Below are 15,963 nucleotides of genomic sequence, written 5' to 3'. Positions count from 1 at the left end.
AATACACTGTGCAGTTGTGCAATACACTGTGCAGTTGTGCAATTCACTGTTCTGTTGCGCAATACTTTGTAAATCTGTTGTCAGACTATAAACAAATAAAATCTTATAACTCAGAAATGTAAAATCGAAAATTTATAATAATCAAAAGGGAGCTTACAAAAATAGATATAAACAATTTACCAAAGTTTCATCAAAAATGATGAAAGCATTTTTGAGTTATTGTCCGAAAACTGGAAAATCGCCCTTTTTGTAATGAATAAAACCCCATAAATCAGAAACGTATAATCTGAAATTTATAAAAATCAAAAGGGAGCTCATGTCAATAGAAATAAACAATTCACCAAAGTTTCTTGCAAATTGGTGAAATCATTTTTGAGTTATTGTCTGAGAACTGGAAAATCCCCCCTTTTTTAATGAATAAAACCCCAAAACTCGGAAACGGTAAGTCCGAAATTTACAAAAAAAAACGAAAGGGAGCTCAGGTCAATAGAAATGAACAATTCACAAAAGTTTCATGCAAATTGGTGAAATTTTTTGAGTTATTGTCCGAAAACTGGAAAATCCCCCCTTTTTTAATGAATAAATTAACCCCAAAAACTCAGAAACAGAAATCTGAAATTTATAAAAAAAACGAAAGGGAGCTCACGTCAATAGATATGAACAATTCACAAAAGTTTCATGCAAATTGGTGAAATTGTTTTTGAGTTATTGTCCGAAAACTGGAAAATCCCCCCTTTTTTAATGAATAAAACCCCAAAACTTGGAAATGGTAAATCTGAAATTTATAAAAAACGAAATGGAGCTCACGTCAATAGATATAAACAATTCACCAAAGTTTCATGCATATTGGTTAAAGCGTTTTTGAATTAATGTCTGCGGGGGTATAAAAATGTAATAAAATAAATACCATCATGTGCTACTTTTAGGGATAAATGGAGTTGAAATTTTAGACATTTACTGGACATTTCGGTTTCTTGGACATTTCTACCATGTCTATTCTTTTGAAAGTCATACCTAACGTTTTTGTTTCAAAAGATAAAAGCAAGAGGATTTTTGTGAAAACATCTGGAATATCTTCTGTACATAAGTGTGTTTTGAATTTGTGTAACAATTCTTTGGAAATAATTCATTTTTATCACATTTTCATGAATTTAGGCAAAAAACGGCATTTTTGGCTGTATATTTACCTAATTAAAAATCAGTGCAATGTTCATAAAAATTGGCACAAAAAAATCTTCATGCATAATCAAGCCAAATGTCATTTTTAAAAAGAGGGGTCCATCAACTCGTTTTCAAGATAAATCAGTCTAAATGATAAAAATCAGTCGAAAATGCATCTTTTCTGATATGTCACAGTTTGATGTCGCGAAAAATAACATTTAACGTTGGCAACATCATTACCTCCCCTGTAACTGCATCGTATGCCCTAAGTGTCTTTAGACTGATCTCATTAAGTATCTTTGGAATGATATCACTGTGTATATTTAGACTGATATCACTAAGTATCTTTAACTGATATCACTAAGTATCTTTAACTGATATCACTAAGTATCTTTAACTAATCTCACTAAGTATCTTTAACTGATCTCACTAAGTATCTTTAGACTTGTCTTTTTACTTATCTTTAGACTAATCTCAATTAGGATCTTTAGACTGATCTCACTTACTGTCTTTAAACTGATCTCACTAAATATCTTTAGAATGATCTCACTTAATATCTTTGAACTGATCTTACTAATTATCTTAGACTGATTTCACTAAGTATCTTAAGACTAATCTCACTAAGTATCTTTAAACTGATCTCAGTAAGTTTATTAGACTGATCTCACTAACTATCTTTAGACTGATTTCAATAAGTATCTTTAGACTGATCTCACTAAGTATATTTAGCCTGATCTCAATAAGTATCTTAAGACTGATCTCACTAAGTATCATATACTGATCTTAATGAGTATCTTTAGACTGATCTCACCTAGTATCTTTAGACTGATCTCACTGAGTATCTTTAGACTGACCTCTCTAAGTATCTTTATACTGATATCACTAAGTATCTTTAGAACATGTAGAATGATCTCAATAAGTATATTTGGCTGATCTTACCAAATGTATTTAGACTTATCTCATAAAGTATCTTTAGGTTAATCTCATTAAATATCTTTCAGCTGATCTAAATAAGTATCTTAAGACTGATCTCATTGAGTATCTTTAGACTGATCTCACTATTAGAATAGAGAATATTGAAATTGTGAATGTTTATAAGAGACAACAACCCGACAAAGTTGTAAATAATCTATGAGATTATCATAGTTTTGCCATCAACTCTAAATTTCCTTAAGTACAAGAATCATTTTAAGATATATTTGAAGACTACCATGATTGATAATGTTCCTGAAATGGATATTTTGCAGTGTTGTTTTTTGATATAAGAAAGAATAGACCACTTTCGAGTTTGTCTGTCACCAGAAAAAACTCGTCAATTATGCGCGCCTTTATGACGTCATTTACCAGATAGAGGGGATCGCCTGTATCCCTGCACAAATAACGTTCATCAAGCGTCTTAGTGATCGTCATTGTGCAGGATAAACTAGAAATAATGTTTGTTCTGTAGGTACTTAATCACAATTCCCTAATGACAGCAGTGCTGTTTGTCAATTATGAGAATTCAATTTGCCGAATAATTCGTGCAATATAGCATCATAGTTTTCCGACCACTCGCTCAACATGGGAACGGAAATGACGATGCCCCTAAACGCACGAATGATGTTCACTAAAACCAAAGTTTTTGACAGAAATGCATCGAACTCGAAAGTTGTCTATTATATAAAATAATGCAGAAGTCTTTTATACCAATATATTAAAGATATTACCTCCCCTTATTGAACAGATATGAGGATTCACCACTATGAATTTGGCTAGATATTCTGACAGACTTCATATATATAATGTAAATGTTATTATCTCCCCTTATTAAACAGGTTCAAGGGATACCCTCTATGCTGTAGGAAATGAATTATGCTCCGTTCATCCATGATTTGTTATTGACCATTTACCGATATATATCTTTTCTTACTGTGATTATCCAGAAGACTTTGCCCTATCACTATACCAATTGCTAAAAAAAAAGTTTTACCCAGTTGCAGTATATATTCACCTCTACAAACTGATCAACTGGTTAAACAGTTTAGCTCATTGCTTCAGTGACTGGTTGTTAGTGTGATGTGAGTGCAGTGAAATAGAAATTAAGCTTACCATCCAAGTTGAATTATTTAATGTCTTTGTCATGAACTTGGAATGAAATAATCACTACTATAATATAAGGCACTGGTTTAAAAAGGTCTAACTTGGATATGAAAACTTCTATCATAATGACATTTTATGAATAATTAGTTCTAAACATTGTTTGGTTGGTCAATAACTTATTGCTTTGTTTTCTAACAGGATGTTATTGCGTAGCTGTTATTTGGATATTTATTCTGTAGCAATTACTAATTTGCTAATATTACGAGTAAAGGGAAATAATTAACATTATAAACAGCAAAATTTTGTTTTGTAAACTATCAACTTCCTTCATATTGATTATAAGTGTTCTAAACATTATTTCCATGATTATTCAACTATAATCATGTGTTTTGAATAGAACACTGAAATTTATCTTTAACTTCAATGATGAGTGAAATTTTCTGTTAAAACATATCGAAAGGACACAAACGAAGTTGTGTAAATCATACATCGGATCTTTTTTTAAGTATCTTTAGACTGATCTCATTAAGTATCTTTAGATTGATCTCACTGAGTATCTTTAGACTATCCCACTAACTTTTTTTAGGCTGATCTCATTAAGTATCTTTAGACTGATCTTACTAAGTATCTTTAGACTTAGACTGATATCACTAAGTATTATTAGACTGATATCAATTAGTATATTTAGCTGATTTTACCAAGTATTATAGGACTGATCTCTTCAATTTCTTGAGGTTGATCTGATTAAGTATCTTTAGACTAATCTCACTGAGTATCATTGGACTTATCTCACTGAGTATCTTTAGACTGATCTCACTGAGTATCTTTAGACTGATCTCATTAAGTATCTTTAGACTGATCTCAATAAGTATCTTTAGACTGATCTGACTAAGTATCTTTAGCCTAATATCACTGAGTATCTTTAGACTGATCTCACTGAGTATCTTTAGACTGATCTCATTAAGTATCTTTAGACTAATATCACTGAGTATCTTTAGACTGATCTCATTAGGTATCTTTAGACTAATCTCACTGAGTATCTTTAGACTGATCTCACTGAGTATCTTTAGAATGATCTCACTGAGTATCTTTAAACTAATCTCAATGAGTATCTTCAGACTGATCTCACTGAGTATCTTAAGACTGATCTCACTGAGTATCTTTAGACTGATCTCAATAAGTATCTTTAGACTGATCTAACTAAGTATCTTTAGACTTAGACTGAACTCACTGAGCATCTTTATACTGATCTCACTAATAGAATAAAGAATGGAAGTGGGGAATGTGTCAAGGAGACAACAACCTAACGAAAGAGCAGAAAACAGACCAAAATTTGTGGTTCACCTTTACCCACAAAATCCACAAAAATTGTTTTTCCCAGAAAACTGATGAATCCACGGTATGTCAAGCTCTTAGTTGACTAATTTTTAGAAAGTTGTGAATAATTTAACAGAGATTATTATAGATCTGCCATCAACTACAAATTCCCTAAATTACAAGAAACATTAAGATATATCCAAAGAGAACCCTGACTGACAATATTCCTGACATGCACATGTTGCATGGTTAAACTTGTTTTTAGAAGTAGCAAAATATATATAAAATAATTTACAGGTCTTTAATACAAATATATATTAAAGATAACAGAAACATAAGATCAAGCAGAACAAAATCATGCCTTTCTACACATGTATTTAGGAGTACTCACCTTCAGAAAATGATTTAAGCTAGGCACTAATCTTAAGTTTTAACAGTGTTTACTTGAAACTCGAGTTTTTAGTAATGTCTTAATATTACACGGAATGACAAATTTACCATAAAGTTTCTATACTGAGGCTTTCTAAATGAAATATGCAGGACATTCCTTCATAAATTTGTGACCATTTCTTAATTCTATTAACAATTTAATATACTTATTTAGCAGATACCAATATTCTTGGATTGAAGAAAAAGTGTCTTTTGATGGATGCATACAAGCCTATAGAAGATTTAAACTTCATTAAACATTAAATTTTTGTTTTACATATACACAAGGAGTCAAAGAAAAAACATTAAATTTTTGTTTTACATATATACAAGGAGTCAAAGAAAATCAGAACCAACAAATAATAATGAACCCACACACTACTCGAATTTACTGGATAGGTATAAAAGATGTATTCACCTGTGGATCTGGGATATGAAATATGTCAGACATTCCATCAAGTTACATTTCTGTAAACCCTTTAAATATATCCTTATACTTAATTGGTATAATGGACTAGCCTGAATTCCAAAATTGAACCATGTACATGTATTTGGGACCATTTCTATTGACCCTTTCATTATCTCCCCTTATTGAACATTATTATCTCCCCTTATTGATCAGGTAGGAGATTCACCACTGGCTCTCAGAAATGAATTTTGCTAGATATTCTAACAGACTTCAATTATAATATAGATGTATTTGGGACATGATTTGCCATTTTACTATATCCCCTTATTGAACAGGTTCAAGGGCTACCCTCTATGCTGTAGGAAATGAATTATGCACAGTTCATTCCTCCATCTGTTACTGACCATTTACCGATATGTATCTTTTCTTCAAAGTCATTGGATACTGTAAAATTGGAAATTTTTGTTGGGTATTAATTTTCCACTGATTTTGTGATTGTCATAAAATGGTGAAAATATTCCACTGTGCAAATTACATGTAGGTGGTAAGTAATATTAGAACAGGTTAAAAGAAATGAAACTTTACAAACAGGTTTTGACCCCAGAATTCAGGAAGTATAAACTCAGTACCAGTAATTAATGTATAATAAGAGAGACTCACCTCTGGTTGTGGGAAAAGATCTATGTTGGACATTCCTCCATGTGTTTGTTACCATTTCTCTGAACCCTCTAATTATCCAGTACCTGTAAAAACAACAAAACCATCTAATTATGAAGTATACGTACCTGTTAAAACAATGAAACCTTCTAATTATCAAGTTCCTGTTAAAACCAACAAAACCCTCTAATTATCAAGTACCTGTTTAGACAACAATGAGTACCAATTATCAGGTTATCTGCATATTGATATTGTGAAATATCAGCTCCTAGTCGCGATATGAAATTTTTTGTCGAGTGAGCATAGCAAACCAGTTCAAAAAGGCTACATTTTGTGTCGAGCAGCTGGTATTTTATAATACAAATATGCAGACAACCTGATAATCGGTACTCATCGTCATGATACTTGTTTTAACAGGTATTTGATAATTAGAGGGTTTTGTCCTTTGAACTCATAACCGATTTATCGGATTGTATTTGTGTATTTTGCATGATAGAAATAAGTGGTTTTCTTTGTTAATGTTTCACAAGCAAACCGGAAGATGACTTGATAAGTTCGGGTCAAACTTATCAACGTCGGTTCATTCGTTATGACTTCAATGATACGTCCAGGTCAAAGTTTTTTAGGCCTGGTTAACGTATTTGACGTCACAATGCTGTGATATGCAATTTTATGAAGAGTTAAGCAGAGCGATAGAGACTGTGGGAACACCGATAATGTAACTTATCTATTATAGTTCCATAATATATTTCATTAGAGTTTTAATTGTAAAGGACTTTCAACTGTTGAACACAGGTCCAGTGTATCTGGACTCGAACGAGACTCTATAGTCAGGTTGCTCATTGACTCCAGAATAGTGACTCAAAAGAGCAGGAACTAGATATCCTTCCAGAACAACCAAGCTAATAATTTTTTTAACTGGGTTCCAGTTTTAATATCAACAACAATTAATTCTTTCCAGTTTATATGTTGTCTTGAAAGTTTTTGGTTTAAAATTTATCTGAAAAAAGCCAGCGCAAGTGCGAGGGGAACACCATGATGAAAGATTGTAAACAAACCTGCAATAAAAGATTAATAGTAATAACTAATTCTTAAAGGAACGAATTTAAAATAACAAATCATTTAACGACTGTTAACGAAAAGTTAAATTTTTTTTTTTTTTTTTAATTTTTATTATTTATAACTTCCAATTTACAACATAATACAGTGTATACACAAATAATAACAATATATAATATATAAATCTATTGATATTATCTTAACAATACATCTCTTTATTAGGAAGCAATTTTTTTTTTAAATATACAAATATAAGATAAAGAGTAAAGCAGTCTGAACACCGGAGAGAGAGAGAAAAGAGAGTGAGAGAAAATAGTGTGGTGAGTTTTCAATACAATTCATCTAGACATTGAATTCTATTTTAGCATAGTAAATACAGCATTTTCATTTATAACATGTATAATATTAAATTTAAAGTGTATACATTTTTATACTTAACTAAGTAATCTATTAAAAATGTTCCATTCTCTGTGAAACTGATGTTCACATTTGTTTTTCATAGCAATATTTTTGTCAATTGCATACACATATTTCATCTTCTCTTTTACTGAGTTTATTGACAGTTTTTTTTTAAAACATCTGGTATTATAAACATATTGCTTTATGGTAAGAAAAAGAGTATTTTCTGCATTGCCTTTTGATATTTTTGCAATGTTACCAAACAAAAAAACTTCTTTTGTAAAAAATACACTAACTCCATTGGTCAGAAACCAATTTTCAATCTGTTCTAATAATATCTGTGTATGTTCACAATCCCAAAATAAATGTTCTAATGTTTCAATTTCTCTATTACAAAATGTACAATTTGGATTATCATAAATCTTAATTTTATGAAGAAATTTGTTTGTAGCTAAGATTCGATGATTGAATCTATACTGCAGCCACTGTAACTTAGTGTTATTTGTGACAACAAATGGCATTTTATAAATTTTTTTCCAATGATTTTGATCAAAGCCAAAAATTTCAGTCCATCTTAACTGACTAGAGGGAACACTTTTATTTTTATTTAAAACAATATACATATCTTTAGATCCTTTTGAACTTTTAACAAGTCTTTTAATAGCAGATGGAATTAAAGGTAGTTCTAATTTGTGATTTTTTCCCACAAATGATTTTGATGCTTGATGTATAGCAGATATAATACTATTATATCTCATGAAATTCACATTTATCTGATACATTTCTTCTAATTCTTGATGAGAGAAAAAAGTCCCATCTTCATTTACAATATCATTTATAAATCTTATACCATTTTCAAACCAATCTTTATAAAAAATAGGTTTATTTGCTACCTTTATATTATTGTTAAGCCAGATTGGACTAGCAAGAAAGCATTCCCAACTGTCATATTCATCTTTTTCTCTGAGAAGTTGCCATGCTTTCAGAACATCTTGCCAAAATTTATTTTTTATATTTTGTTGTAATTTTTGTATATAAACACTTCCACAACCATAAAATTTTTCAAGTTCTACATGAACATTTGACAAAAAAACATTCTGCCATTTGTTGTCTGTTTTAAATAATCTCCTTATCCATGTACACTTCAGTGCTAAAATAAATGCACTAAGATTTATCATTTTGAGTCCACCATCTTCAATATCATTTTGTAAAACATATCTCTTTATTCTATCAATTGGTGAACTCCATATAAAATTGTACATAGGTTCAATAACATTTTTTAAAATATCATCACTTGGATTTGGTAAGGATATAAACAAATGATTTAAAATAGGCAATATCAATGTCTTTACAACAGTAATTCTACCAATAACAGTAAGATTTCGTTTTGACCATTGTTTAATTACACATTTTATTTGTACAATTTTTTCATCATAATTAATTTTTACAATTCTATCAAGATTAACATCAAAGCTTATACCTAATAACTTAAAACATGTTTCTCCCCATGTAAGGTTTCTATTTTGGCATAATACCTCATTACTATACTTTTTATTTCCTATCCAAATAACTTGTGTTTTAGAAAAATTAATATTTAAACCAGATATATTTCCAAACCAATCTAATTCATTTAATGCTTCATTCAAAGATTCTTCTTTACCATCTAAAATAAGAGATGTGTCATCAGCAAATTGTGAAAGTTTGTGCTCAGCTTGAGCAACTGTAATGCCATTTATTTTATCATTATTTCGTATTTTTAGTGCTAATATTTCAGCACAGAGAATAAAAATATAAGGCGACAAGGGATCACCTTGTCTACAGCCTCGTTCTATAGAAAAAAATTCTGATAGATGTCCTCCCTGATTAACAGCTGATTTAATATTGTTATAAAAAACTTTAACCCAATTAATTATTGATTCTCCAAAATTGAACAACTTCAAGACACTGGTTAAAAATTCCCAAGAAATTGAATCAAATGCCTTTTCGAAATCTATGAGCAATAAAAGTCCTGGAATGTCTTTTTCCTCAGTAAATTGCATAATATCATAAATTAAACGAAGATTTTCTCCAATATATCTCCCACTAATAAATCCAGTTTGATCGAAATCTATCAGTTTATCTAAAACTGTTTTAAAGCGTTTTGCTATAACTCCAGAGCCAATTTTATAAACTGTATTTAATAAAGATATAGGTCGCCAATTTTTTAAGAAATGTCTAGGTTTATTTCCTTTCGGCAGGCATGTAATGATTCCTTGTTTTTGCGTAACAGATAGTTCACCAATCTCAGTACTGTAGTTCAAGGAGTCTACAACAAAAATTTTTAAATCTTTCCAAAAAAATTTAAAGAACTCTGTGGAGAAACCATCAGATCCTGGTGTTTTATTATTTTTCATATTTTTCAATATCAAACCAGCTTCTTCAATTGTTATTTTACCTTCAAGATTATTTTTCTCATCATCAGTTAATTTTTTAAACTTTATATCTTTCAATCCTTCTTCGAGTTTACTGAATTTATCTCCCTTTGACTGATCTTTATTCTTATATAAATTTTCATAAAAAGATTTCACTTCTTTCAAAATATCTTTTTGTTTTGAAATTACATCTCCATTTTCTTTTTCTACTTTTGGTATTATCTTATTTGTAAAATTTTTTGATTCTAGCCCACAAAAATAGCTAGTAGGTTTTTCACCCTCTTCTACCCATTGTATTCTTGATCGAATTATTTTCCCTTTAATTTTTTCTTTTCTTATATTTTCTAATTCATATTTTTTATTTTCCAAAATCTTTATTGAACCTTCATCTACCTTTTCTTCCAAAATTAGGATTTCATTTCTAATATCTTTCTCTTGTTTTTCTTTTACTTTTTTCTTATAACTTGAATAAGATATAGTTTTGCCTCTAATTTCCATCAACATTGTCTCAAGAAATAAGTGACTGTTAATATTAAAATGGAGATCTTCATTATTTATGTCTTCAATTCTATCTATATCATAAACAGGTGTTACATATTGTTTTTTAACTTCTACTATTTTTTTCTTAACAATCTTTATATATTCTGGATCATACAATAATGAATTATTAAATTTCCACAATCCTCTACCTCGATCAAATGGATTAAATTCTAGATTTAATATAACCATAGAATGATCAGAGCGATAGCTAGGCTCAATATTACAATTATTCAAACAGCATAGTAAATTTTCAGACAAAAGAAAAAAATCTAGCCTTGCTTGTTTAAAGGGGGTTCTTTTTCTCCATGTGAAACGTTTCAAATCTGGGTAAAGTTCTCGGAAAGGGTCAATGAGACATCTTTCCTCAATGATTTCTAAAACTTTTCCCCGAGCATTTGGGTTATTTACATGTAAATAGTTAAAATAATCTATATCAGGGTTGAGAACAAGATTAAAATCACCACATATCATATAGCTATCATTACCAAAATCATCTATAATTGACATAATTTGATCATAAAAAATTGGATTATCTATATTTGGTCCATAAATAGTTACAAGTGTAAAATGTAAAGTATCAACAACTAAGTCTAATACTAAATAATTGCCACCAACATCTTTTTTTTCTTTTAGGACCTTAAACTCAAAGTTGTTATTAAACATAACTGCTACACCTCTTGAATTTGAACTATATGATGAAAAAAAACTATCATATCCCCACATAGCTCTTATATTATTTTCATTTTCACATAAGAAATGAGTATCTTGTAAACAGTAAATATTATAATTCTTTGTTCTTAAATAGTTAAAAACATCTCTTCTTTTAACTTTATCTCCCAAACCTTGGCAATTAACAGTTAATAACTTCAGGGCACACATGATATGATGTCGATAAATACACTAGCACATAACATGACCATAAAAAATTGTAATAGTAATATCTGATTATTCTCCATATGTATAAAAAATACTAAAGAAAAACATTTCACCAACATATAGAAGCATAAAAAATGATAAGTAGGAAACTCACCATAAACTAAACCAAAACAAAATGTAATGGAATGATATTGCAGAAATGCAATAATTAATAAAAAGAATAAAGGACTGGAAAGAAAAAGATAGAGATAAAAACAAAAATTTAGCATCAAGATGGCAGACATTTTTTATTAAATTAATGTCAAAACAATAGTTTTTTGCAGTATAATTGTTCTTTCAATTTTATATATCCTGTATATGATTTATCAGTTATGACATAGTCAACTATTTTACAAAGTGGAGACAACTTTTATAGTATTAAGATTTATCCCATGAAAATAAGAAAAACACTTTTAAAAAAAAAATTAAAATTCATCAAGACATAATGTACATGTAACAATGAAAGTCATATACTAAGTTAACTACTTATTTCCTTTGTCTCAATCTAAGAAAAATGTCATCAAAAATATTGAACTTCAGCTGTAGACCATCAGATATCCTTCCATATACACCACAGTTGAAGTACCATACGTCGCTGAACCATTCAGTCTCATTTAGTCTTTTCATCAATTCAATGTTTCTTTTGGAAATGTCATCATAAAATCTTACATGGTCTTTTAAATTCTTCTTTTCTCGCATCACTCTTCGTTTAACATCGCTACTAAATAATCTCACAATTAGAGGCTTTGGTCCTAATTTGTCAGATGGAATTCTATGGATGGCGACAACATCTCTTTCCTCAAGTTCTACATTCATGTCCCTTTTCACTTTACTTATAAAGTCCGCACGCAGATCTTGTCGCTCTCGCCATGGAAAGTTTATAACTCTTATGTTGTTTTTGCGAGAATATTGTTCATTATAGTTGCTGCTGGTAATCGCTTCTCTTGTCAGTCTTTCATTTTGGTGTAATTCTTTCTTTGTTGCAGAAAGGCTTTTCATAGCTACCTCAGCTTTCTCCCTCAAGTTCTCATTTTCAATTGATAATGCATCTATTTTCTCTTGCATTTCCCCTATAACTTCTGATACTTTTTCATCAATTTTTGTCTCTAATGATGAAGTAAATTCTTTAAATAAATTCTTCACAATAGATGTTACAATGACTTCCAGATCACTTGACTTAACAAGATCTTTTGTTGCATTTTCAAGGTCTATCTTTTTTAATCCACCCTCAAGGTTTTGTTTAATTTCATCTAAGTCCCTTTGTATACTAATTATACCAGTCAGATCAACACTTGTATTTGATTCATTTGACACTTCAGAGTGAGTTCTTTTTGGTTGTTTATTAGGTTTTTCTGTTTTTTCTTTGTCAACTTTATCTACTTTGGCAGCTAGTAAAGTCTGAACAGTGTTTCCACATTTTCCACTTTTATTCACAGATCTGTTACTTGTAAGGCTATTGCCTCCAGGCATGTTGTATTAAATCCTTTGTGATCAAGTAAATATAATCAATAAATAGGTGAACACTTAAATCCAAAAAATGGTTTTCTGTAAATATCACAAAAGTTCCACCAAATTTTTCTCATAAGTTGGCATCCAATGATTCAGCAAATTGTTATCTATCAGTCTATCCACTTTTTATCATGCAACAATTCATATAAAACACATAAAACTGCAAAAAACTGGGAGCTGACTTTTCACAGTGTTTTCAGCTCGGCAGCCATCTTAATCTTCTTAATAACGAAAAGTTAAATTAATAAATGGGAAACAAAAGAAAAAAATATCATGGCTCTATCAATTCACTTGTTTGTCTCATGCACCACATGCTCTGTTGGTTATCAATGTCATAATACGGTAAACTTTGGCAACAAACTAGAAGGTTAATGAGCTTGCAACCAACAATCACTGAATGAAATATTATTTGTCGATAATACTTTATAAGATTCATAATAAATATCAAAAAAACGTGCATTCAGGACTTAAGTTTAGTATATATTCATGCATCCGTTCAATAATTTCGATAACATTAAAAGTACAAGAAACTTGTTTCATATGACTTTAATGTTTTTCATTCGACAAAGTTTAGTACATGTATGTCATCCATCCTCCTTAACCACGAATACATACCTACAGGCTGTTTATCCATCCTCCTTAACTACAAATACATACCTAAAGGCTGTTTATCCATCCTCCTTAACTACAAATACATACCTAAAGGCTGTTTATCCATCCTTAACTACAAATACATACCTAGAGGCTGTTTATCCATCCTTAACTACAAATACATACCTAAAGGCTGTTTATTTTTCCTCCTTAAACTACAAATACATACCTAAAGGCTGTTTATCCGTCCTCCTTAACTACAAATACATACCTAAAGGCTGTTTATCCATCCTCCTTAACTACAAATACATACCTAAAGGCTGTTTATCCATCCTTAACTACAAATACATACCTAGAGGCTGTTTATCCATCCTTAACTACAAATACATACCTAAAGGCTGTTTATTTTTCCTCCTTAAACTACAAATACATACCTAAAGGCTGTTTATCCATCCTCCTTAACTACAAATACATACCTAAAGGCTGTTTATCCATCCTTAACTACAAATACATACCTAGAGGCTGTTTATCCATCCTTAACTACAAATACATACCTAAAGGCTGTTTATTTTTCCTCCTTAAACTACAAATACATACCTAAAGGCTGTTTATCTATCCTCCTTAACTACAAATACATACCTAAAGGCTGTTTATCCATCCTTAACTACAAATACATACCTAAAGGCTGTTTATCCATCCTTAACTACAAATACATACCTAAAGGCTGTTTATCCGTCCTCCTTAACTACAAATACATACCTAAAGGCTGTTTATCCATCCCCCTTAACTACAAATACATACTTAAAGGCTGTTTATCCATCCTTAACTACAAATACATACCTAAAGGCTGTTTATCCATCCTCCTTAACTACAAATACATACCTAAAGGCTGTTTATCCATCCTCCTTAACTACAAATACATACCTAAAGGCTGTTTATCCGTCCTCCTTAACTACAAATACATACCTAAAGGCTGTTTATCCATCCCCCTTAACTACAAATACATACTTAAAGGCTGTTTATCCATCCTTAACTACAAATACATACCTAAAGGCTGTTTATCTTCCCTCCTTAACTACAAATACATACCTTCAGACTGTTTATCCATCCCCCTTAACTACAAATACATACCTAAGGCTGTTTATCCATCCTCCTTAACTACAAATACATACCTAAAGGCTGTTTATCTATCCTCCTTAACTACAAATACATACCTAAGGCTGTCTATCCATCCTTAACTACAAATACATACCTAGAGGCTGTTTATCCATCCTCCTTAACTACAAATACATACCTAAAGGCTGTTTATCTATCCTCCTTAACTACAAATACATACCTAAAGGCTGTTTATCCATCCTCCTTAACTACAAATACATACCTAAAGGCTGTTTATCCATCCTCCTTAACTACAAATACATACCTAAAAGCTGTTTATCCATCCTCCTTAACTACAAATACATACCTAAAGGCTGTTTATCCATCCTCCTTAACTACAAATACATACCTAAAGGCTGTTTATCCATCCCCCTTAACTACAAATACATACCTAAAGGCTGTTTATCCATCCTCCATAACTACAAATACATACCTAAGGCTGTTTATCTTCCCTCTTTAACTACAAATACATACCTAAAAGCTGTTTATCCATCCTCCATAACTACAAATACATACCTAAGGCTGTTTATCTTCCCTCTTTAACTACAAATACATACCTAAAGGCTGTTTATCTTCCCTCCTTAACTACAAATACATACCTAAAGGCTGTTTATCTATCCTCCTTAACTACAAATACATACCTAAAGGCTGTTTATCTTCCCTCCTTAACTACAAATACATACCTAAAGGCTGTTTATCTTCAATACTTAACTACAAATACATACCTAAAGGCTGATTATCTATCCTCCTTAACTACAAATACATACCTAAAGGCTGTTTATCTATCCTCCTTAACTACAAATACATACCTAAAGGCTGTTTATCTTCCCTCCTTAACTACAAATACATACCTAAAGGCTGTTTATCTTCAATACTTAACTACAAATACATACCTAAAGGCTGATTATCTATCCTCCTTAACTACAAATACATACCTAAAGGCTGTTTATCTATCCTCCTTAACTACAAATACATACCTAAAGGCTGTTTATCAATCCTCCTTAACTACAAATACATACCAAAAGGCTGTTTATCCATCCTCCTGAACTACAAATACATACCTAAAGGCTGTTTATCCATCCTTAACTACAAATACATACCTAAAGGCTGTTTATCTATCCTCCATAACTACAAATACATACCTACAGTCTATTTATCAATCCTCCTTAACTACAAATACATACCTAGAGGCTGTTTATCAATCCTCCTTAACTACAAATACATACCTAAAGGCTGTTTATCTATCCTCCTGAACTACAAATACATACCTAAAGGCTGTTTATCCATCCTTAACTACAAATACATACCTAAAGGCTGTTTATCTATCCATCC

The 15,963-nt window shown here is 30.7% G+C and overlaps 1 protein-coding gene across 25 annotated transcripts in view; it reads right to left on the bottom strand.

Moving 5' to 3' along the window:
- The window catches only part of LOC127717804 (inositol-trisphosphate 3-kinase homolog), a 96,799-nt gene that overhangs the window by 54,895 nt on the left and 25,941 nt on the right, over positions 1-15,963 (bottom strand). For 13 of the 25 annotated variants that reach the window (XR_007989387.1, XR_007989390.1, XR_007989395.1 and 10 more), the window contains 4 exons: positions 15,441-15,482; positions 15,189-15,314; positions 14,813-14,896; positions 13,345-14,565 (listed from right to left, as the gene is read on the bottom strand). Coding sequence is in view for 1 of the 25 variants with exons in the window: in XM_052223629.1 (XP_052079589.1) it covers positions 6,056-6,088 (33 nt within the window). In the remaining 24 variants the exon portion in view is untranslated. The other 12 variants (XR_007989397.1, XR_007989406.1, XR_007989404.1 and 9 more) reach the window with 8 other exon arrangements.

The sequence above is a fragment of the Mytilus californianus genome, unplaced genomic scaffold (genome assembly GCF_021869535.1).
Source record: "Mytilus californianus isolate M0D057914Y unplaced genomic scaffold, xbMytCali1.0.p SCAF_10, whole genome shotgun sequence".
In the NCBI taxonomy this organism is placed as follows: Eukaryota; Metazoa; Mollusca; class Bivalvia; order Mytilida; family Mytilidae; genus Mytilus; species Mytilus californianus.
This window is presented reverse-complemented; position numbering and strand designations above follow the sequence as displayed.